The sequence below is a fragment of the Mustela nivalis genome (genome assembly GCF_964662115.1).
Source record: "Mustela nivalis genome assembly, chromosome: 9".
NCBI classification, from domain to species: domain Eukaryota; kingdom Metazoa; phylum Chordata; class Mammalia; order Carnivora; family Mustelidae; genus Mustela; species Mustela nivalis.
Window position 1 is genome coordinate 77,849,301 of NC_139028.1, and position 24,124 is coordinate 77,873,424.

General features: G+C 46.2%; 1 protein-coding gene and 1 long non-coding RNA gene across 20 annotated transcripts in view; one reads left to right on the forward strand and one right to left on the reverse strand.

Annotated features, from left to right (window-relative positions):
• Window positions 1-24,124, forward strand: part of LOC309872724 — a 639,146-nt gene that overhangs the window by 271,858 nt on the left and 343,164 nt on the right. The gene's annotated exons all lie outside the window — the stretch shown is intronic.
• Window positions 1-24,124, reverse strand: part of PLEKHA7 (pleckstrin homology domain containing A7) — a 213,842-nt gene that overhangs the window by 118,501 nt on the left and 71,217 nt on the right. The window contains exon 1 of one of the 19 annotated variants that reach the window (XM_082747226.1): window positions 15,884-16,202. The exons of 17 other annotated variants lie outside the window; for them this stretch is intronic. In XM_082747226.1, the coding sequence (XP_082603352.1) occupies window positions 15,884-15,966 (83 nt within the window). In that variant the 5' untranslated portion in view covers window positions 15,967-16,202. Of the gene's footprint in view, window positions 1-15,883; window positions 16,203-24,124 lie in introns of those variants that run through there. One more of the 19 variants, XM_082747230.1, reaches the window with a different exon arrangement.

The window sequence follows — 24,124 nt, forward strand, 5'->3', positions numbered from 1 at the left end:
CATCACTTTCTAGCTGAGGAAGATGAGACTCTGGAGGGTTAAGGGATCCATGTAGCCAAAAGCCAGGCCTTAGTGTCTAAAGGCTGTGCCTCCCTTGACAGCAGGCCTCTAGGTTCCCAAGTCAGGCACAGTTCTTCTCATTTAGGCTTTTGGCACAGCCTGAAAGGACGCGTCCAAGTGAGATGGTGGCCTCCAGAGCTGGGTGTTACCCAGCGGGGACAGCCCTAGAGGTTCCAACAGGCCATGTGACAAAGAGCACATCCTTGAAGGCATCAACTTTGGCTGGGGAGGAAAATCAGCGACTGGGGTTTACAATAACCACCCACAGGGGGGTCAGGAGCTACAGACCAGGAGCAAGCCTAGTTGGGATTCACACATCGGTGGGGTTTAAATCTCAGCTTCCCTTCCTGCTCTCTGGCCTTGAAAAAGTTACTTAGCTGGTATCCTCATTTACAAAACAGAGATAGTTAGAGTGCCCTCTTTGTAGTTTTTGGGCAGATCAACTGTGGTGTGTTCACTGTAGTAAACACGTCACACACACACACAGATACAGGGTCAGCACTCAACAGACAGCAGCAAGGATGAATAATAGTAACAATATTAGCAGTGATGATGATACAAGAGCACATCACAGTGGGAGAAAATGTATAGCCAAGAGACAGCGTTCAAGGTTATGGAAGAAACAAAAGGACCTTCAGTTTCTCAATCTTTTTCCTCTTCAGAATGTTCACAAAGACACGGGAGCCCCTTCATGTGCAGGGCCTTTTCCCCCTCAAGATGTCCTGCTATAAAGAATCAGTGAAAATCTTGTCCTGTACACTGTGAATTCTTACGAATTTCCATCCATAAATTACTGAACAGAAAGAGATGACTTCACAAGACCGACAAGGCACATCTAAAGTCAAACAGAAGGCAAATGTCGCACTGTGGTTACAGAGCAGAGCCTGCTCCCCCCGCACCAGCCAGGGCAGCAGCGGGAACAGGCGTGAGGACGGCACCAAGAGCCTCGGTGCCGGAAGGCGTGGGCAGCAATCAAACCGGGCCGCCAGTACACCTCCCATACGCTCCCACTCTGGGCTCAGTTTCCTTGACTGCAGAATTAGAGCTGAACTAGCTGAGCTTTGCTGTGCCCAAGAGCTCAGAGACCTTTAATCTCCAAGCTCATCTGCATGTACCTCCACAGCCCAGTGCAGGCTTCGCAGCCTGCATTCAAGCCTGGCTCGCCTGTCACCATGCACCTCTCTGGGTGCTGGCAATGAGGGAAAAAGGAGGGGACACTGGTTTTGATTTTCATAAACTATCTGACAGCCCTTCAAAAATCTTGCCATCAAAAAAAAACCATCTCACCAATCACAGATAATAACTAACAAATCTTGCAGAGACAATGGCCCAAGAGAGTTATTGCAATGGCCACCAAGAAAGAGGAGGTGACACTTAAAGTGAGAAAAAGGAAGATTAACATTAGGAGTAGAGAGATGGCAGGGGTGATATACTTGGCTAAATACACGTCTAGATTTGCTGTTCTGCACTTTTGAATTTGAGAAAACCTTCAAGTGTTGGTAATTAGACTTGAATCTTATCATCACCACTTAATAGATGAGTAATGTTTTATAAACACTAACACATTTAAGGTGTCACTTAAGTCCCATTCACAACAAACACTTATTTCTATCATAATCAGATGAGGCGAGGGGCTTAAGAAGGTTAAGTGACTCGCCCAAGATCCCACAGCTAAGAAGTGCAGGGCTGGCAGGCAAAACATAGCCTGCAGTCCAAATTCAGTGGTTTTACAAGGTTTATTTATGCCTTCCTTCTGCAAGCGAAAATGGAGAGGAGGACAGAGCTTATATTCAGCGTGATTTTCTTTTTCTTTCTTTTTTTTTTCAGCGTGATTTTCATTTATGTGTGTAACCCTGCACAGTAGCCAAGTTGGGGAGAAGCCAATGATGCAAATTTAAAAAGTGAAGTCCCCAAACCTAAAAATAAATGTCTTAAGGATGCCATCAGAGAACATCCCTGACACACAGCCTCTGCCGCTAAAGCAACGGTTCTCAACTGGGGTGATTTTGTCCCTCAGGGGACATGTGGCGATGTTTAGAGACATTTTGGATTGTCACACCTGGGGAATGTTACTGGTATCCAGGGGGTAGAAACAAGAGCTGTTGCTGAACATCCTATGAAGCACAGGATAGCCCCCCACCCCAAAGAATAATCTGGTTCGACACAGATGATAGAGGACACTCTCAGCAAATGAGGGGAACAAAAAGAGAAACTACACTTTCGAAGAATAAAGCTCTTTACACCTAGAAGAAAGCATTAACATTCTGGACTCGTCTTTGGGTTCTTCCAGGCTTGGCTTGAGCCTGAATTCCCTGTGTGATCTCAGGCAAGTCAGCCGACCAATCTGTGCCATATTTTCTCTGTAAAACAAAGCAAGGCAGGCAGTGGGGGAGAAACATTTTTTAACAAAGTGATTCTCAAACATTTCTATCCCTGATAACGGCCTAGGATTCTAGCTAAAAGGCAAAATTCCTAGATTTCATTTCAGAGAGTCTTCCTGCTTAACAAGCACCCCAGGGTTATCTTTTATACTTAGTTAGTCCACTTTGAATACCAAGAGAACAGTTTTTAAAAATTAAATAAAGTGTGTGTAGCTTTTTCTAAGCAGGATTCATGAGTTTGAGGAATGGTGCCACGAGCACTGCAGGTGTTAATCTAGACACCTCCTAACCTGTGGGAAGACTATGGGGGCTCTCTCAACGGAGCTCCAGCTTCTCTAAGGCCCAGGGCCTGGGAAGCAGCCCCACCATAAGACAAGCTAAGGAGCAGCAGAAACTACAAGAACAACCCCTCAACCTGAGAAGCTGCTCATGGAACAAAGCCCCAGCTACACACATTCCAGAGAGGATGGGGGAAGGTGACAGGATTTGGGCCACCAAGAATAGTGCATTAGCCGACAAGGAGCATGACCATTCTCAAATCACACAGAGGAACCGCAAATCCAAATACACTTAGAGAAGGGGCTCATTCACTCAGCAATAATTCAGTCTCCTATTAACCCTTCTGGGAAGACATCTGTACAACACTCAAGAGGTTGTGGTGAGACCTTCGGAATCCTAGCCTACAAGGGGTAATGAGAGCCATGAAGGGTTGAATGTTCACTGCAAGCACCTGCTACTTTGCCCTGTCTGTCCTCTAGACCCAACCTGAAAGCTATCCCCTGCCATGCACTCAGAACCCTGTTCCCGAGCCTTCCTTCCTGGGGCCCATGCTCCACAAGTTTGAAAAAAGTGAATCTAGGCCCTGGCTAATGAACCAAATATAAACAGATGCATACCCTGTTTGTACCTTTTTATCTTTAACCTTCACGAAAGCATCTGCACCCTGTCCAGGTCCCCTACTTAATTACCAGGCAGAGTGGCCCAGCCAGAGCACACGCTGGTAACAGAGAGAGATGCTAGGTAACCCCACAAGGACTTCTCAGCAAGCCAACACCACACAGGAAAGGGACTACACAATCCTCTCCTTTGTCATTTCCCCTTCTGCTTCCATAGCAGATTTGGAGTAACCCACTACTGCAGATATCCCCCGCTCCAAACACATGTCTTCTCATAAAGGGAAATTGCTGATAGGACATGTCAGGCGCATCTTACTCCTTACTCTGGGAAAGTCACTGGGCATTAATAATTAACACAGAATCACCTGTGGAGTGTTTTAAAAATGATGCCAAAGCCTCAACCCAGTGCAAACACATCAGGATCTCTGGCACTGGGTCCCAGACATCAATATTTTTTAAAAGCTCCAAAGGGATTCTACCATTTAGCCAGGTATGGCATCCATTGGGCTAAGATCTCACAGTGGGGACACTGGGCTTCAACATGCCAACTAAAAGTACCAGGGACAATCAGCTCCGAAGTGAGTTTGGGAAAACAACAGGGAGAAGAAGAAAAAGCTTCCCATCTTCAAAAGGAAGAAGAATGATCTGACATGGAAATTTTAAACAGGGCTGAAGACCAGGGAAGTAGCTTCTTTACCAAGGACATAAATCCACTGTGTTTGTTTTTTGGTTTTTTGTTTGTTTGTTTGTTTGTTTTGCTTTTTTTTTTTTTTTTTGCCTCCTAAATATTTATTTCAATCAAGTGCTAGACCTATACCAGGCACTGAAGAAAGAAACAGCCAAGTGTGAAACCAGCCATCTCATCTACAAGTGTAGACCTTCTGAGAAGGGAAAACTGCAAGCATGAAGCAGCTCATGTTAAGGCAGGATCTCCTGGTGCTGACTTGCAGGGGAGGGCAAGGAGCTGGAGGAGCTCAGCCAGCCTGGCCCAGCCCCAGGGGTGCTTCAGGCTTCAGGCTCCAGCCTCCTCTGGGCTTACAGCCATGCTCAGATACTCCCACAGGTGCGGCAGGACTCAATTCCCAGTCTGTTTCCTGGGTGATCTGGTCCACCCTGCTGGCCTATTGCCAGCCAGCTCTAAAGTGTCTAAACAAGGGACACAAGGGGCCTCTTACTGCCGGTAAAGTTGCAGCTATATTCACTTCCCTTCCAAATTAACATCCTACTGCCCCGTAATAAAGCTGTCAGCTCCCAACAAAGGATGCTGGCTAAGAAAGGTGGCCAAGGCTGTTCGGGCAGAGGGCAGAGCAGTTATTTGATGCCAAGGGTGGGAGGCCCAGGGTAAGACCCTACCCCTCCTCACTGACAGCCGGCTTTCCCACCACGAGAATGCACTCAAATGCCCCTCCCTACCTGGCCGTCCTTCTTCGCTGCACATTTATCACTTGGCCAATGCGCTGGGGAATGAAACATAATTAATCCCAGCTCCAGCCACATTTCTTTTTTCCCAGAGAATGAATCTGATAGACCCGCAGTGTCAATAAGGGAGCACAGTTCTGAATGCTAATTGCCCCCACAAGTCCTGCAGAGGGCACGGGAGAGGCCGGGAGGCTGGCCCTCACAGCGTGGGCACTTTCAGGTTTGGAAACCCTACCTGGCGTTATCGTCAGCAACTCGATGCAGGGACCGCCCTCCCAGTCGAGACAGCAGCAGCCAAAGACCCTCGAGTTTCCTCCAGGGTAACATAAGGCTGGTGGCCAGAGCCGTGGCAGCCAGGCGGTCAGGGAGAGACGAGTGGGCTGCCTGCAGATCGTGCACTGGCTCTGCTCTGCTCGGCTCCACTGAGGGGAGTCAGCAGAGGGTGAGGATTTAAAATGCAGCAGCCGAGATTTAGGTTAGATTCACAGATGAACTTCCTGACAGAAAGGGAAGCATTGGAAAGGCTGACCCATTACTTAAATTTCACTGGGGAGCCACAAGAGGCTGATTGTACTGTCCGCCAGGAAGGAGTCAGCGATGGGGAGGCACCTTCTTCTGTGCACGATGATCAGAAGCAGGGACCTCACTGGGCTGACCCACAACCATCCAACACATGATCACTTTCCTGCTTCTTAGTATAAGATAAACAGAACAGTCTGATAATCCCCACCAATACACACTTCCAAATAGACTTATTCTTTGTTCTAGGAATTTCAGTTCTAGGAATCTAAGAAAATGGTAACAAACCTCAGTCAAATATTATTAAGTATTTCAGGGGAAATACGCATTTATTTATTTTAGTGGACACCATCATTTAGATGCCCAACTATTGCATGGGGGAATGATTAAGTAAATTATGGCACATATGCTCCATAGACTATTAGGTAGAAGATAAAAATGTTTTTAAGGAATAGGTAATAATCTGGGAAATGCACAATGACATGATTTAATGTTAAGTAAATAAAGCATGAACTGTGCATTTTACCAAAAAAAAAAAAAAAAAGGAAATGTGTATTTCAAAAAAGAATGGTGGGAAATACACCAAAATGTTACCAGTAATCATCTCTGAGTGTGGAAGTAAACATTTTTATTTTCCCTGTTGGTATTCTCCAGATATTATAAAATCAGCACATTCCCTTAATATTCAGAAAATGCAGACATTAAAAAAAAAGTCTGTTCTCTGATGTACCTCAGCACCATAAATCTACTTCATCTGCACGGCCATTATTCCCAGAAAGCGAAACGGTGACACTCAATCTCGGACTTGGCAAGACAAACACATTCTTGCTTCCAAAATGGCTCAGCATACCCACTGCAGCCACCTCAAAACCACTTGTCACCATTTCCCACTGGGAAGCACAGGGTCTTCCCCTCAAAGATTCATGGGGCTCTCATTCTGTGGCCAGACCCTCCCTTCACATCCAATTACAACATGCCTAAGTGAGTCTGAAAGGCAAGGGAGAAAGGTGGAATCCTGCAAAGAATGGGGACTTACTGGATTAACCCTGTGAAGTCCTGAACAGCCAGACTTAGAGATGGTCACTATTTATTCAATGTCCACCATATGCCAGGAACCAGACAGAGGCTTTCACACACTTTGCCAAGTAGGAATCATTAGCCTTGTTTTAGACAGGCAGAGACTAGAGGCTCCAGAACTGCCATGAACTTCCCTCAAATCACACAGACAGTAAGTGGCAAGGCGGAGACTAAATGCTGCCTGCCCAACTCCAAGTCAGGAAAGATTTCTTCCCCAGTCACCTCCAACATCAGCAACTTCACAGGGAACAAGATACAGAGCACACTTCTTCCTTCTCGACTTCACCTGAGGCAGGCCACTGTCTCTTGCCCACTTTCTGTCTCCACCATTACCCATGGATGCAAATACTCCAACCCCATGTGGACACCTCAATGACATACTGTGGCCAAATTCCCCAACCTGCCGTATGGCCCTTAGGAATGACCCAGAACTGGAAGATCAGGCTCACTAACAAGGCCCTCTCTGGGGGATCTGAAACCCTGGGGTATCTGAATATTTATGAATATTCCTACATTCACAAAGGACAAACTCCTTTACCCTCACAACATTTCTGAAGAAGGCAGGCCTCTACTCCCCTTTTGCAAATGTGAAAACTGAGGTTGGAGAGCAGGCTGACATGTTTTAAGTCCAATAAGCAGCAGAGGTAGCACTAGAACTCAGGTCCTGATTTCTGGCTCAGTGATCTTCCTAACAGAGGAGAATACTAAGAACTTGGGCTCTGAAGCCTGAAGGCCTAGATTCAAGTCTCTGCCCTGCTTGCTACCTATAAGGTGTGTGGCCCTGGACCCATTACTTAAAACCTAAGTCTCTGGGCAGTTAGGTGGCTGGGTCGGTTAAGTGTCTGACTCTTGATTTCAGCTCAGGTCATGATCTCAAGCTTTGTGAGATTGAGCCCTGTGTCAGGCTCCATGCTGAGTGTGGACCCTGCCTAGGAGTCTCTCTCTCCGACTCCCTTTGCATGGCCCACCCACCAAACCTAAGTCTCATTTTGCTCCATTGCAACATGAAGAAATTACAGTTGCTACTTTGCATAGTTACTCTGAGAATTACATGGGATAACACATGTAAAAGAGCTAGCAGGTATTCACACAACCCTGAAGGTATAGCATTTCCATCTTATCTTCCCACTATGCAAGGTCCACAATGATTTGCCTGAAAACAGGGTCATCAGGGCCCACATCAACTTAGATGGAACCAACTTTCTGCTTTGCAAGGTCTGACCAATAGCCTGTATCTAGTTTTTAGATCTTACTGAGATTACTTTGAACATGCTTCCCTCTCTTCAAAAAAGGCTCTTCCAGGCTGTACTTCATGCCCTAATTCCGACCCTTCATCAGTGGTACCTGAATTCAGCTCATCCAGGAAGTCTTCCCTTATCTGCCCAGACTGGTGTAGGTCCCATAGATTCCTGGACTTACAGTCCTAGCAGATGCTCCCCACTATTATCTAAATTGGCTGTGTACTTGCCAGTCTCCCCACTAGACTGAGAGCCACTTGAAGGCAGAGACTATGGCTACATTCACTCTTCAATCTTCAGTACCATCTTTACTGGCTTCCTATTGCAACTCTAATAAATTACAACAAATTGAGGGGCTTAAACAAAATGGGTTTACGGTCTTCCAGTTCTGTAGGTCAGAAGTCGAAAATCAGTTTCACTGAGCTAAAATCAAAATGCGAGCAGGGCTGCACATCTTCTACGAAGGAAGAATCCATTCCTTGCCTTTCTCAGGTCTTGAGGTTGCCCACATCCCTTGACTCATGGCCCTGCACTCCAACCTTCATCATGTCTCCTTCTTTCAGTCTGATCCTCTTAGAAGGACCCCTCTGATTACATTGGGCCCACCCAGATAAAGCAGAATAATCCCTTACTGCAGGATCCTTTGCTTAATTATAATGGCAAAGTCCATTCTTTCATGGAGTAACATATTCCCAGGTTCTGGGGATTAGAACACGGACATCTTTGGGGAGGGGCAGGGGGATCATGTGGACTAACCCACTATCACGGCACCTAGCACATAGCAAATGGGCACTTTCCTCCCTCAAGGAAGAGGCCATGCTCCATGTGGTCCTAAACCACTGAGAAGTAGAATCTTCTCAGCTGGTTTAGGAAAGTCCCAAAGCCTAGATGGCACACACATCCCCCACTGCCATTCTAGTCAAAATATCCCAAATGGGCCCTCTCTCCATAACCTGAAACTCCAGATTTCTTCAGCTAACTTGGAAGCAGCCCACATTTACATCTCCATACCTCCACTCTAGGTAAAAAATCTGCTAGCTAATTCTCTGAACTCTGGAAGTATGGCTGGATGAATCAGTCTCCAAAATCATCTGGTAATTGCCCTTTGGATAGACTGACAGGCACAGTCTATGTCTTCCTGGAGCTCACAATCCACATGGCAGCATCACAATGTGAACAGAAGCCAAAAGGCAGCAAGATAAGGGTTCTATCACTTACCAGCATGAGTCAGATTTGATAAATACAGCACATTCTTTGAAATTCTATCAAAATCAAGCTTTAAATTAGCAGGCTACAGGAAGCAACCTAGCAACCCAACCACATGCATTTCCACTTGAGCCTGGTACCTGAACAGAAAGATGTTGGAACCCCTGAGAAGAGGAGCAGGCTGGGTCGAGGGTTCACCCACTTTACAGAATATGACAGGTGCCTAGGCGCTGGCAATGGAAGAAGCCCAAGCTGGGATCTGAATCTTGACTCTTCAATCTATCCTGTATAACCATGGGTTTGTTAATCAACCTCTCTGAGCTCAGACACACAATACACACATACTGAACCCAGGTAAAATGCTTAGCAGGTAGTATATTTCCACTAGGGGCTGGTCTTCCTTTATCCTGCCCCTGAAATAATAAAGCTAGCAGGAGAAGTTTATCCTCTAGGAGTGCAAATTGGTGTATATGCACTGTTTCCCTGATGTTATCCACACATCGCCCACACACCACCTCCATGATTTCTGTCACCTCCCGGCCCAACCTGTACTTCCACTTTTTTTCTTTAAATAGACTACACAGACAATAATATCTGCCAAATAATGAGTTTGATGTTCTAGCTACACTTCTCTTCAAATACACATGAGAAATTATATACCCATGTATAAAGCTACTAGATTTCAAAACATTCACCCTCTTCGGGTGCCTGGTAGCTGAGTCAGTTAAGTGTCTTCAGCTCAGGTCATGATCCTGGCCAGGGTCCTGGGATGGGACCTGGTGCTGGGCTCCCTGTTCAGCAGGGAGTCTGCTTCCTTCCTCTCCCTCTGCCCCTCCCCCACATGCTCGATGTTCATGCGCTCTTTCAAATAAACAAATAAAAATCTTTTTCTTTTAAAATCTTTAAAAAAAAATCTTTTTCTTTAAAGAATTTTATTTGTTTATTTGACAGACAGAGATCACAAGTAGGCAGAAAGGCAGACAGAGAGAGATGAAGGGAAGCAGGCTCCCCACTGAGCAGAGATCCTGATGCGGGGCTCGATCCCAGGACCCTGGGATCATGACCTGAGCCGAAGGCAGAGGCTTTAACCCACTGAGCTACCCAGGTGCTCCTAAATAAATAAAATCTTAAGAAAAAAAAAAATTCACCCCTATATTATATTGTATGTTTTCACACTTCGGGAAACTGGTGAAAAAACCTGGCTCAACTAAACATTATCATGTGTGCTCAGGTAATTTCCTTTCTCTGATACTTGGTTTCTCCCAAATAAGAGAACAGATTTGAGAGAATGGACTAGACCACTTTGCATTTCCTTCCAGTCCCAGGATTCTGAGATCTATTATCAAGTGGTCTGAATAAGCAAAAGAATCTGGGCAGAGATCTTTTTGAAAAGGTAATGAATACCGTTCAATATAATTAGAATCATCCGTCTTAAAATCAGAAAGAAGAAAAGCTTGAAAGAGAGAATGACAAAGAAGCGTATGCCCCTGACTTTGTGCTTCGCCTTCATGGGTCTCTTTATATCAGTTCCTTGGGTTTTGTCATCTCAGCTTGGGTAGTTGTTAGTTTTATCACCTTAGGCAGGCCATTTCACCTAATTTACAGTTGTAAAGTGGGTAAAATGGGTAATACCTCCTCCATGAGGCTGTCTGGGGATTAAATGAGTAACGTTGTCTGAGCACTGGGAACAGAGCTGGAGGAGATCACTGTTTGCTATTACTGGTGCACATCTGCCTCTAACTTAATTACATGCTCTCTGAAGGTAGGAACACCTTGTTCATCTTTCTGTCCCCCACAGTGCCTAGCAGTGTTTCACACAAAGAGAACTTGACTTGAATATGTAGGGAATCCTCTCTGACACAAAGAGTTCCGGCTCTAAGGCAGGAAACTGAATATTCTCAAGATGTACAGAGAACAAGCAAATCTTCCCCGACAAAAACAAATGTTCCTTCTTCCCCCCCAAAAAAAGTCAAAAAATCCAAGTCTTCAGTGCTTGAGCCATGATTCCCTCCCACACTCTTCAATCTTCCTTCGGAATAATCTAAATATTCCAAAATATATACATAATAGGGGAAAAAAACTTTAAATTATTACAAGGATAAATGAGACTGCTTGCCTTGGAGTCAGAGAGATGGAGAAGTGGGGTCCAGTATGTGCCATTACCTATCTACATATTGAGCTACCTAACCTCAGGCAAGTCACTCCATTTTCCAGTAAAATGACAGTAACAGCAATACTTCCTCTGACAACATCCTCAGGCTGCTGTGGGAGCCAGGACACCCAGGTCCATGAGCTCTAGAACCTCCTGAGCATGCCTGGAACCCTATGAGTAGCTTTTCACTTCTCATTCCTAACCAGACCTTTATTCCTTCATTTGTATCATACCCTCCTAAATGTTATTCTTGTCATAAAAAGAGATAATAACCCACAAAGCTTGAGCCTCTTCCTTATCCTATAAATGTGCTACAAAAGTAACGAGGAGGGATTTGAGGCTGTGATCGTAAGTCTCTGTTAACGAGCACCACCGTGCTGGGAATACCACCAGCCGTGAGCCCCTATTTTTACAGGGTGTTTCTTCCTTCCTTTTCCTCCTAACACATTTAAAACTTCAGACTTGAGTGCTCACTGGCAGATACATTTTGGAGCAGAGGGAAGGAGGCAAAACAGCTAACTAGAACCAACAGAAAGGATGAGGCCTTGGAAACTTGGAGCCTAGCAGTTGGCTCTAAACCAAACATTTCCCTTGCCTAAAGTCAAATCCAATTAGCAACCTCTTCTCTTCTTTCTCCACAAACATTCGGTTTGTTTATATGAATTACACTCAAGTCGGAAGGAGATGAAACTGACCATCAGCATCTATGTGTTGGCATTGAGGTGAGCCAATGTCCAATCCCCCTAACACACCTTGCATTACCACCTTAATGTCAACTCTGGTCCACCCGCAACTCTGCTCTTAAAAGGGACCATTCAGTGAGTGAGCGTAAGAGTGTTATGGTCCCACACAAATGACACTTAAAGGTGACAGCCAAGAAGCTGCTGTGTCTCTAACCCCCATAGAGCCTACAGATGAGGAGCAGAGAAGACAAGAAAAAGACACCAAAAAAAGCTAACTGATCAATAAAGACCTCTTTTACTCATTTTACAAACATACCGAGAATTAGCCTAGGATGTTAGAATAGGTCAATGGAAAAAAGGCAGTGTGTGAACCTTTGTGGACAGTTTGGTTTATTTGTACTGTGGGAGATAGCTCTTCAGATGCATGATTTCCAGAGGAGGTTGGTTAGCCAAGGATAATTATAGTTCTTAACAGCTCAACTTCCTCATCCACTTCCCAATCAATAATTAACTGCATCATATATCATCATGAAAATTAAATGAGATAACACAAAAGCACTTAGAACAGTGTCTGGTACATCATAAATTCTCAGTTATTTGCACACCACATCACGGTTTAACACGCGTGATCCCATTTGATCCTGAGAACCGTGTGAGGCAGATGTGACTGTTCTCAGAGGACACCAGCTCGCGGAGATCAAAGGACGTGTCTAGAGTTACACAGCTGAAGAGTGCCAGGTATCCCGTTGCCCTTCTGACTAACATTCCATGATCATGGCTGGACCAGAGGTGGGTTAGCAAGCGTCTGAGCATTTCTAGTTCAACTGTGCTTTCTAGTACCTTTCTAGTTCAACTGTGCTGTGTGCTTATAATCAGGGAATCACGGATCTCCAAAGCCTCCTTAAATGATCTGAGGCTGAAAAACAGGTTTGATGTGAAAGTCAGAAGAAACTCTTCCAGGACAGTTCTCACATCTGACCCTAGGAGCCCAGGTATGGCCTCTGGGGTTAGCAAAAAATAGCATTTCTGACATTCCCATTTTTCTACATAAAACCTTCTCAGCGGCTATTCCACGAATACTCCAATTACTTTTAATTAATAAAAAAAAATAATAGCTATCAATTAACAAGCACTGTATTAAACCCTTTACAAACCTCTCATAACCCTCACAACTATCCTTGGGGGCTTGGGGGAACTGAACAGAGGTATCCTTATCCCTCTTTAAGAGGCAAGGAAACCAAACACCATCTGCCTCAATTAACCCTCATTCTCTTTCCCCTTGCTCCTGGATACCCTCAGGGTATAGGCCTGGAATACTGGCCTCTTCTTTCTTCAGAGACAGTATAAAACCTAGGGAGGAATTCTGTGTTTTTTGCAAACCAAGACGACAAAGGCTGCCAGGGTCTTTATTGTGTTTTTCCTCTAGATATTATCTGATTCAGAACAAATCTTCAGGGCACCTCTCTCTTAGCCTGGGCACTTTGTCCAGCTGTCCATCCCAGGAAAAGTCTCCCTGCTACAGGTGGGGTTGAGGAACACAGTGACAGCCACCAGCATCCCCAGTGCCTCCTTTAAGAAGGAAGACAGAAGTCCAGGAGCTAGCACACATGAACACACTGGCCCTCTTCCCAGGTCGCAGGGGCAGTCAGGCCCCAGGACAGAGGCCTCAGCTGCTGCTGAACTCACCACAGACTGTTGTGTCCAGCACAAACATTAGGAATAGTATACATGGAGGCATGGGGGAGCTCTCCAAACCAGCCCTGTTCCATCCTCTGACCCTACAATCCATGGTGATCCTGCCCCCACCGGCTAACCCCACAATTCCACAGCCATTCTGATAACTGCCTCACTTTCCCCACAACACCTCACATTTGACATCCCACTTATCTCACAACACCCCAGGGACCCTACTACCCTCCCACCCACTCTCTATAGCATCACCTTAGGAGCTTCTCTAGGCGGTGGCCAGGCCATTACCAGTGAATATTCAGCCATGACTAGCAGGCTGCAAGGTGAGCAGACATTAGGTGGCAGCCATGCACAGACTTCCCATAATAGAAAAAAAAAAAAATTGCTGCTAATCAGGACCATCTCCAAACCCTCGACTTGCAGAGCACCAGCATGTCAGCAGCAGAATGGAGCCCTGCTGGACAAGGTGGCAGTCCGAAAGCATGTTGGGGGAGGGGTACCACAAACCTAGGTGGGAGACAGGTAGCACGGACTCCCCAGTAACTCGGGTTTCAAAGTCAGAAGCCCCTCTGAAGCCAAGCCCTCTCACTCATTTCCTCCCTGGAAAGCTGGAGTGAGATGGGGACTCTGTGCCCCCGGGGCAGCCATCAAAACATTCCATCTCCTGGAGACCAGAACCAGGAGAAAGGGGGATCCAGCAAGCCAAGTCGCTAAAGTAGGGGACAGAACACTGAGGGGAGAGATGTGGGATACTACAGCAGCCTGTCTCAGAGAACATCTGACACAATGCATAGCCTACAACCAGAGCTAAAATCTCCCTCCCTGCACTCCATACCCCAATAAACCCACCCCCTTGACACATTTCTCGCCCCTAAAGCCCATCTCCCTCCCCACACCTAGCTTCAGAAAGCCCAGCCCCTCTTGCATGCCTCAGAGCATCAACTGCCAAGATACGCTCATCTTCTCATCACAGTAACTACAGATCCATCAACCCCTCGGTTTACAAGGCTGAGCACCTCTACACTCAGCTGACAAGAAAAAACAGTTTCCCAGGTCTTGAAAGCACAAGGCTGCCAGGAGGGCTGAGCGTGGCAACTCTCCACAGGCCCCAGCTGGGGCAAAATCTCTTCAGGCTTGCCTCCAACCAGCCCTCTCCAAACTACCCCCCAAAGCCAAGCCCTATCCAAAGCCCTCCATTGAAGATTGGGCTCCTCCATTTCCACTCAACACGGGCCCACCCGAAATACACAGTGCCCCTTGTGAGACTACCAGTCTTAGAATCCACCTTTTCCCACCCAAGGGGGAGGGAAACTGAAACCCTCTACGGGAGGAGCTGCACTCCAACCTCGGCTCTTCCCCACCTTGACCTCTTCCTTCCTTCCGGTAAGGAAGCTCTGAGGGCACTAGGAAAGACAGGTCAGGTAATCACCTGGCTGGCAGACCCTTTTGCCTCAGCCCCCAGTCCTATAAATCAGGGGCACTTGTTGAGCAAGTGTGGAGATTTTCAGGTACTGGGACTAGGGTAGGGCAGCCCTTTCCAGAAAGCCTCAGATAGCCAGCAGAGGACCCAGGGCTCACACACCTGGCCTGGAAGCTTCATCAGAAAGCTGCCCTGGGAGAAGCGGTGGGAGTATGGTTGGGTTCGGAAAGCAAAGGAGGAGAGGGAGAGGCTGGTTCAAAAGTAGATTAAAAACTGAGAGCTGCTCCATCTCTGTCCTCCGGGGGATGGTGGTGCTGTCCCACAAAAAGGGAAGGGATCCCTTCTGCAGAGCGACGGTCACTGGGGGAACACCAGAATCCTCAGGAAACTGGCCGCAATTCCCCAGGCTTAAACCTCGGTCCCAATGCCAAAAAAGGGAAAGAAAAACCTGCTACCCACCAATCTCATTTCCAGATTCCCTCTACCCAGCCTAGAGACATTAATAATTAACTTGCCTACCCCGCAGCTTGCCGGTGTTGCCATAAAAGATGAGTAATGGCACTGGAGCCCCAGCCCCACGCCCGCCTGCAAGCTTCTGGGCTCAGGGCTGGGACGGGCTCCTGGAACAAAGCCTCCGCATTCCTCTGGGAAGGTGTGTCTGAAACCAGACCTGTCAAACGACGAGAAGCTGACCTCTTACCTCCCCCTTAGCTGACTCCCAGCAGGAGGTGGGTAGAAAGGGGGAGGAGAGATTGTCTCTCCCCCTTGGCCCCCCACCCACCACCACCGACCGATCGGTGCCCCCAACCACCGGCCGATTTCTCGGGAAGCCGAGCTCTCTGCTGAGAGCTAATCCTGTTACCATGAACGCAGGCTGTACTTGGAGACCCAATTCTCAAAACAACAAGGCAGCTCCCTCCATGCCCTTCCCGATGAGTAACCCCCAGCCGGACGCCCGCCACATAAATTCTCTCCCTGAAACTCCCGCGGCGAGCTGCGGCTCCCACGCGGATGGCCGGCCAGAGACAAACCCGCTCGCATCACGCCCGCGCCCAGGCACAAAAGCACCCCCCCGATGCAGCCCCTGTGCCCTGTCTGCCCAATAGCCTACAGCCCCCCGAAAGTTACAGCGCGCGGACACACCTGCAGGCCCCCCGCGGTGGCCCCCGCCAGCCCCCCAGGGCGGCGGGGCACGCGTCCCCGGGCGGACAGCGCCACCGTTCCATGCGCCTGCTCCTCGGGCTGGCCACCGGTCAGCAGCGCTGGGCGGCGGAGCGCGCTGGGGCCTCAGCGCGCCCGCGGCGCATCGCGCGCCCTCCTCGTCCTCGCCTGGGCCTTCCCTAAGAGCCCACACCCACTTGACATCAGCGCGGATCAAAACACGTGGCGCAACGCCAGACGGCCGACCCCGGCGGTCCAGAGCGCGCCCTGAGTGCTGCCGCGCCGCCAGGACGGCGCGTCCGAGCGCAGCACATTCCTCTCCTTGCAGAGGATGCTGCAAACTGGAGTGGGTAAGGAGGGAGGGGGAGGGACAGCGGCAGAGGTGGCAGGACTTGCCGCCTACCAGCCGCGCTGCACTGGCACCCAGCCAGCCACCAGCAGACCTATAGCCCTTGCTGCAAGAGCCCACTGACTGCCAAGACCAGGCTGCAGGTGACCCAGGTTGCTGTTTCCTGCCGGCCAAAGAGAGTCCTGACCTTGAATTCTCTTCCCCAGAATAACTCAAGGAGGCTTCTCTCCAACCACAACTACTAAATCTCTGGGACTGATTCTGACAAGCCAGGAATGAATGCTTGCCTAGATTAGGTTGCTGACCCCATCATCCAGGAGGCCACTATGGGGCACCAGCAAAGCAGGTCCATACTCTCTGGCTTGTCTCTATACTAGCAGTCTCAAAAGGTGTCTTCCTTCTCTCTTCTCTCAATGCCCTTGGCAATAAGGGACAGTTCTCCTGATTCTGCAGGCAATTAGAAACAGCATCGCCCAGCAACCACACACACTTTCAATTCACACGCTAGCATCCATCCAAATAATCAAACATTCAAGCATTTACTAATGCTCAGGCCAGGAGCAACAGAAGATAAACAATATTTAACATTCATAGAACATACAGTTCAACCAGGGAGAGATATTAAATACAGTGCAAAGTAATTATAATTGTGACAAGGGTATTAAAGGTCAAGAGTTGCTGTAAGAATGCACACAGGGACCCTAAACTCTCTTGGCAGTCAGGAAAGACTTCCCTGAGGAAGTGACATTCGAGATGCTGAGGCATGAAGAGAAGTTAGAAGTTATCGGAGGGGAGGGAAAGTTCAGGCAAAAACCATGGTTATTAAAGTGCAAGTTCACACTATTCACGGGTGGAAATGTTCAAACAGAAGTGAAATGCCATGCTGGAGACACCTGGGTCTTTTTCCAGGAGGGATATAGGGCAGCTCACCCTCCTCCCCCGGAAGAAAGCCTGGCCATCTTTCCAGAAGACCTTACATCTACGTTTCATCTCCTCCTGAACCACAATGGCCCACCTCAACAAAAGAACTCTGAACGGGCATTTGGGATCTTTTACGTCTGGCTTCAACTCTATCATCGATTTGTTGTGTGGCTCTACAGAAATCCCTTCTACTCTCTGGTTTCAGTTTCTCTAAGATGAGGTGTTGAATTAGGACAGTTTCTCTAAGATTAGGTGTTGAATTAGTGTTTCTCCATTTATCTTTTTAAAATCATACTGGGTGTCTCAGTCAGTTAAGTGTCTGCCTTTGGCTCAGGTCATATCTCAGGGTCCTGGGATGGAGACCCAAATGGAGCTGCCTGCTCAGTGGGGAGTCTGCTTCTTCCTCTCCTTCCCAGCTCGTGCTTTCTTGTTGCTGCCTCTGTTTCTCTCTCAAATAAATAAATAAAATCTTTTTAAAAATAAAGAATAAAAATAAATAAAACCATACTCCCTTTTGGGTAAATATACAAATGTCATTCCTGTCCTGTAGTATCTATAATGACAAGACATCAAACCATCTTCCAAATAAAAAAATATATTAAATATGCTTTTAAAACTATATATGGGGGTGCCTGGGTGGCCCAGTGGGTTAAGCCTCTGCCTTCAGTTCAGGTCATGGTCTCAGGGTCCTGGGATCAAGGCCAACATCGGGTTCTCTGCTCGGCAGGAAGCCTGATGTCCCCCCTCTCTCTGCCTGCCTCTCTGTCTACTTGTGATTTCTCTCTCTCTCTCTCTCTGCCAAATAAATAAATAAATAAATAAAATCTTTTAAAATGGATAAATTTTAAAAACTACATAGGCCCCACAATAGTCAAAATATGGAAAGAGCCCAGATGTCCATCTACAGATGAATGGATAAAGAAGATGTGGTATTTATATTTTATATATATATATATAATGGAATATTACAGCCATAAAAAAGAATGAAATTTTGCCATTTGCAACAACTTGGATGAAGCTAGAGTATTACACTAAGCGAAACAAGTCCATCAGAGAAAGACAATTTATCATGATTTCGTTCACATGTGAAATTTAAGAAAGAAAGGATCATAGGGGATGGGAGGAAAAATAAAATAAGATGAATCAGAGAGGGATACAAACCGTAAGAAACTCTTAACTATAGGAAACTCAGGGTCACTGGAGGGGAGGTGGGTGCGGGGATAGGGTAACTGGGTGACGGGCATTAAGGAGGGCACTCAATGGAATGAGCATTGGGGGTTATTTGCAACTGATGAATCACTAAATTTTACCTCTGAAACTAATAATACACTATATGTTAATTGAGTTTAAATTTAAAAACGACATGTCCTTTAAATATTAGTATTCTGTCTTTAGATATTTGCTGAAGACCTGGAGGCAGGAATGAAGAAATGGTCTCCAAGCTCATCCCTTTCCAGTGATCTGTCCCGGTCCCTCCCACATGAACCTGCCCACCAGCACTTATCATCTCTAGCCTCATTTTGTTTATTCTTTCCAGGAAAGAATGAAGAACCACACAATGAAGAGAAACTTGGGTCATCCAAAAAAGAAAAAAAGGCATTCTGTAAAAGACTCTTTTGAATAATAATCCCCAGTAATGCTGGGGTACAGACACTTTGATGGAAACATATGACATTCCTGAGGACACTTCAGCAATATGAATTAAAAGACTTAAAGCTGTTCGTGGGGCACCTGGGTGGCTCAGTGGGTTAAGCCTCTGCCTTTGGCTCAGGTCATGATCTCAGGGTCCTGGGATGGAGCCCCGAATTGGGCTCTCTGCTCAGCAGGGAGCCTGATTTCCCCTCTCCCTCTGCCTGCCTCTCTACCTACTTGTGATTTCTCTGTCAAATAAATAAACAAAATATTTTAAAAAAAAAAAAAGGACTTAAAAATGTTCATATCCTTCAATTCCACGGCAAAGAATTTATCCTCAAGACATAATTATCAATAAACACAGAGATTTATCCACAAGGATGTCCGCCATTTTTAGAACAGCAAATAACTGTAAATAAACTAAATGTATATGAGGAGATTGGTTAATAAACATACTTACAATTGAAAATATACATATGCAACTTTAAAAATGATATGTAGAATATTTACTGTTGAATTGAACAAAATACGGGTTATAAAACAAATGATCCCAGTTGCATGTGCGTGTTCACGTGTGTGTGCACATTCGTGTGCATTTGGGGGTGGGGCGGTACCTATGGTGGAGTTGCACTATGTTCATTTTCCTTACTGGTTGACTCAGAATCTAATCCCTGAAGCAAAACATAATGTCGCTGTGGCATGCCATCCTCACAAGTAAATCTATTAACCCACAACTTATTACAAAAGCTTAATATAAAAACAGAATGATACAAACCTTACAGGCAGGAACATAGTTTAGTTCTCCACTACTGTCCACTCACCATTAGAGATTTGATAGAGATTTGATATATTGGGGGTTTTCCCCCCAGACTTTTCATTTTATATAGACTTTTTAGTTGTCCTTGAGTCCAGTTCAGTGGTTTCCAAACTTTAGAGACCACAAAAATTACTGTCCAGGTGGTTTAAAGTCATTTTCACTTTATGAGTTTTTTTTTCTCCTTACATCCTGAATTTAAAGATTTTATTTATTTACTTAAGAGAGACTGAAAGAGAAGAAGAGAGAGCACAAGCAGGGGCGAGGGGCAGAGGAGAGGAAGAAGCAGGCTCCCTGCAGAGCAGAGAACCCAAAGACTCTGCTGGATCCCACGACCCTGAGGATCATGACCTGAACCTAAGGCAGATGCTTAGCCGGCTGAGCTACCAGGCTCCCCCTTACACTCTGAATTTAGATCCCAATCACTGTATGAAGGAAAAAAGAGGAACAGAAGGATATTTACCAAAATATTAGCAATGTTAGAATTGTAGTTGATTTTTATTTCCTTCCTTGGGATTTTCTGTTTTCCAAGTTGTCTGACAAGAAACATATTTTTCATCAGAACATAAAATGTTGCTTAAAAATAAGTGGGCTAAAAGCTCTCCAAAAGATAAAAAGAAACGAGACCTTGACTTTAAGAGGGGTGACTCCGACCGTGCTCTTCGTATCCCTCCCCTCTGCAAGCTCTGAGGCTGCCCCAGTTGGTGCCCCAACATGTAAGGACAGACAGTACATCGTCGCTAGGATACCATGCCGGAAAACCTGGCAAGAAGATTATTTTTACATTTACCTCCTAGGCTGTGCTTATAATGATGCTTCAAAGCTGAGACTAAAGGGTCCAAAATGCAGCAGCCATGTCCATCTGCTAATGGAGCTATCCCCTACCCTTGAAAGTCTACCAAATAAATAAGCTGAGAACATGTAAAGCACATACCCTTGGTCCTCAGGACCAGGACTATCCAGTCTGCGTTTCAAAGACCTGGTGGTGCTGCCACCAGTCATGCTGGTAAGGACCAGCAGGAAAAGAACAGGCCATACGTCAGATTGGGTTCAGCCAGGCTAGTTTGGTGATCTGTGCCCCAGATTCCCCTCTGCTAAATACCCTAATAAAGGTTCTACTTTTCTTGTAAGGCGGGGGTGGGGGTGAATATAAAAGCATTAGGACAAAGTGAACTGCGCTGTCAGTGTAGGGCATTATTTAATGAAAGTATACGCTGCGACTTTTGGGCGAAGAAGGGACATGGCTAGCTGTGGGTTCTGTGACACAAGGCCGGTAAACTGCAACTTGGCTCACCTTTCAAGCTCTCCAAGAAGCTTGATGGGGAGCAGAGGTGGGCTGAATTCTCCTGGGGCTCAACTCAGGAGCTCTGAAGTCAAAGACAGAAGGCGGCTGGGATAAAAACCCCCAGGGGCGTGGAGGCAGGGGACAGGCTTCTCAAAATACAATGGGCAAAAACACCAGGGCAGGATCTAAAGATGAGGGATGCTTGAGTTATTTGGGCACTTAAATGCAATAATCATTGAATCCCCTACCAGGTATTGCCTCTACCTGTGGTCTCTGCTCAAAATAAAACACAGGACAAGCCAGAGAGAGCTGTCAATAGGCTACATTTTAAGTCCACCTAGAGTCTAATAAAGCTAATTTTACTGTTATGGTGTCTATTAAACACGGGGCCTTTGTTTAGAGAGTGAGTGGAGGGGAGGAAAGCTCAGGCATCAAGGGCTAGGAATTTTGATTATTCCAGAATTATTTCTTGGAAGGAAGGAGTAAGAACAAACCTGATTTTTAAAAATAACTTGGACAGGGACACATGTATCAGAAGGCCCACTACTGTACAGCTATCCAGCCCCTTCGAGAACAGACCTGCCCCCCACAGCCAGGCAACAACTCAGGGACAGAAAAAAGGCACTCCACCTCACCAAAGCAGAAACTATTGAAAACACTGACCAAAGAAGCCAACGCAGACCTGGAGCTGGAGCCTAAGGACCATTAAGGTGGGGGCGAGGGGAGCCTACTTGCTCCATGGCCAGAGACCAAGTCACCCAAATGAGTTTTGATAAAATGAATAACTAAGTTTATAGCTTTATAGAGTTTGTTAAATCAGGAAAACCAAATCACAAGACATCTAAATAGCTAGACCACATGTCTATGATCAGTGATCTTCATATATCCATTTTAATCAGAAAAATCTCCAGGTGATTGTTTAAAAACAGCAGATTCCAGGGGTCAACCCCTACAGAACCTCGTGATAAAAGTCTAGGATGAGCTTAGGAATCCGCATTTAGAAAGCACCCAAGGTGAGCTGGCCGTGTGTCGCGTGGAGCCCACATTTTGAGATACTTGATGGTAAAAGGCCAGGAGAGCCTACCACCTGTCTACCCTTGTCTTCTAGCAGGGATCACCCAAGCAGGCTTGAATCAATTCAAAATGGAATCTGAATGAATCCAATTAATACCTCAACAAAATCACAACAAACTAGGGCATGATAAAGAATGCCACAGCAAGGAAAATACACATAAGCACTTAGCACGTAGGAAACACTCTAACAAAACTGTGACTTTTTAAAAGGATAGTATACTTTCGGTACTGTATAGTCTCACCTTGTACTCATAAGCTGGGTATGAACTCTGAATTCACTAGTGTTAGCACCTAAAAAGTCCATGGACTCGCCCAGACTGAAGTTAAAATCTAGGCTCACCCACTTACCAATTTTTTTCCTCCCTCACCCACTATTTCTTCAGCCCTAAAATGGGATTAAAAATACCCACTCCCATAGTATTTGTTATGAGGATGAAATAACAGAATTAGTAAGTGAATGGGGACATAGTAGGTACTACATAAATAGTAGCAATCATTCATTCAACAGCTAAATATTTATTGGGGCCTTTTACAAGTCAGGCATTGTAGGCCCAGAAGGCACAGTAGTAAGTGACAAAAGAGACAGGGGGACAAAAATATAGATAGTACACAGATAAATAATTTCAGAGATTGGTGTGTACCATTAAGAAAATGAAACGGTAGTGCCTGGGTGTCTCAGCTGGTTAAGCGACCAACTCTTGATTTCCGCTCAGGTCATGATCTCAGGGACATGAGACTGAGCCCCACATTGGCTCCACGCTCAGCCCAGAGTCTGCTTGAGATTCTCTCCCCTTGCCCCTCCCCATTCACAGGGGCACACGTGCACTCTCAAAAAATAAAATCTTAGGGGCGCCTGGGTGGCTCAGTGGGTTAAGCCTCTGCCTTCGGCTCAGGTCATGATCCCAGGGTTCTGGGATCGAGCCCCACATCGGGCTCTCTGCTCAGCAGGGAGCCTGCTTCCTCCTCTCTCTCTCTGCCTGCCTCTCTGCCTACTTGTGATCTCTCTCTGTCAAATAAATAAAAAAAAAAATAAAAAATAAAATAAAATAAAATAAAATCTTAAAAAAATGAAACAGTGACATCATAGAGTGATATGGGGGTTTAGGGTATGTATCAGTAAAAGGTCTAAGATGTGTCATTTAAACTAAGATCTAGAGGAAGAGCATTTAGACCCAAGAACAGGTGGAAACAAACAAAGTACATTCCTAGAATGGAAGAAGGACAGTGAGGGCTGGAAGTCAGTGACCAGTGGGGAGGACAGTAAGAGAAGTAGCTGAGGAGTCAGAGCCAGGGTTAAGGATGACCATGTATTACCTGGTAAGAATTTGGATTCTCCTCCAAGTGCAATAGGAAGCCATGGAAGGGGTTAAAAGAAAAGACTGTACCATGGAAAAGGCATGATCTAATTTGCTTTCTAAAAAGACTTTTGTAGCATTTATATGGAGAATAGCCTGGGGGTTGGGGAAAATAAATAAAAACCTATTATTTCGTTAGTGTTTAAACTGTGCCTTCTGAACTGTCCAGAGAACTTTATATGTATGGTCCTTAATCCTCATGAAAACATGTAATGTGAGTATCATTATTATCCCAATTTCTCAGGTGACAAATGCAGCAGGCACAGATTAGGTGACTTGCCCAGAAAGTGGAAGATCTAATATACATACCCAGATGGTCTGACTGCAACACCTCTCCAATGCCTTGAAAAGAAGCAGGGGAAATCAGAGAGACAAGGTAGAAAGACCACTGCAGAGTACAGGCAAGAGAGGGTGGTGGCTGGCAAGATGACCGCAGTGTAAATGCTGAGGGGAAGGCAGCCACGCAACACGTCTTGGTGGCAGGAGCTAATTCCACCACCGACAGAACTTATGACAGGGTGAAGGAAAGAGACAAGCGAAGAGGACTCCCAAGTTTTTGGTTTGAGCAAAAGTGGATGCCAGTGCAATTTCCTGAGATGATTAAGCCTGGGGGAGAACAAATCCAAAGGGAGGGGAGGCATTAACATAAATCAAGCACTCTGTCTTAGAGGCGCCTGGGTGGCTCAGTTGGTTAAGCATCTGGCTTGGGCTCAGGTCATGATCTGAAGGATCGAGCCCCACATTAGGCCCCTTGCTTAGCAGGGAGCCTGCTTCTCCCTCTCTGTCTGCCCGC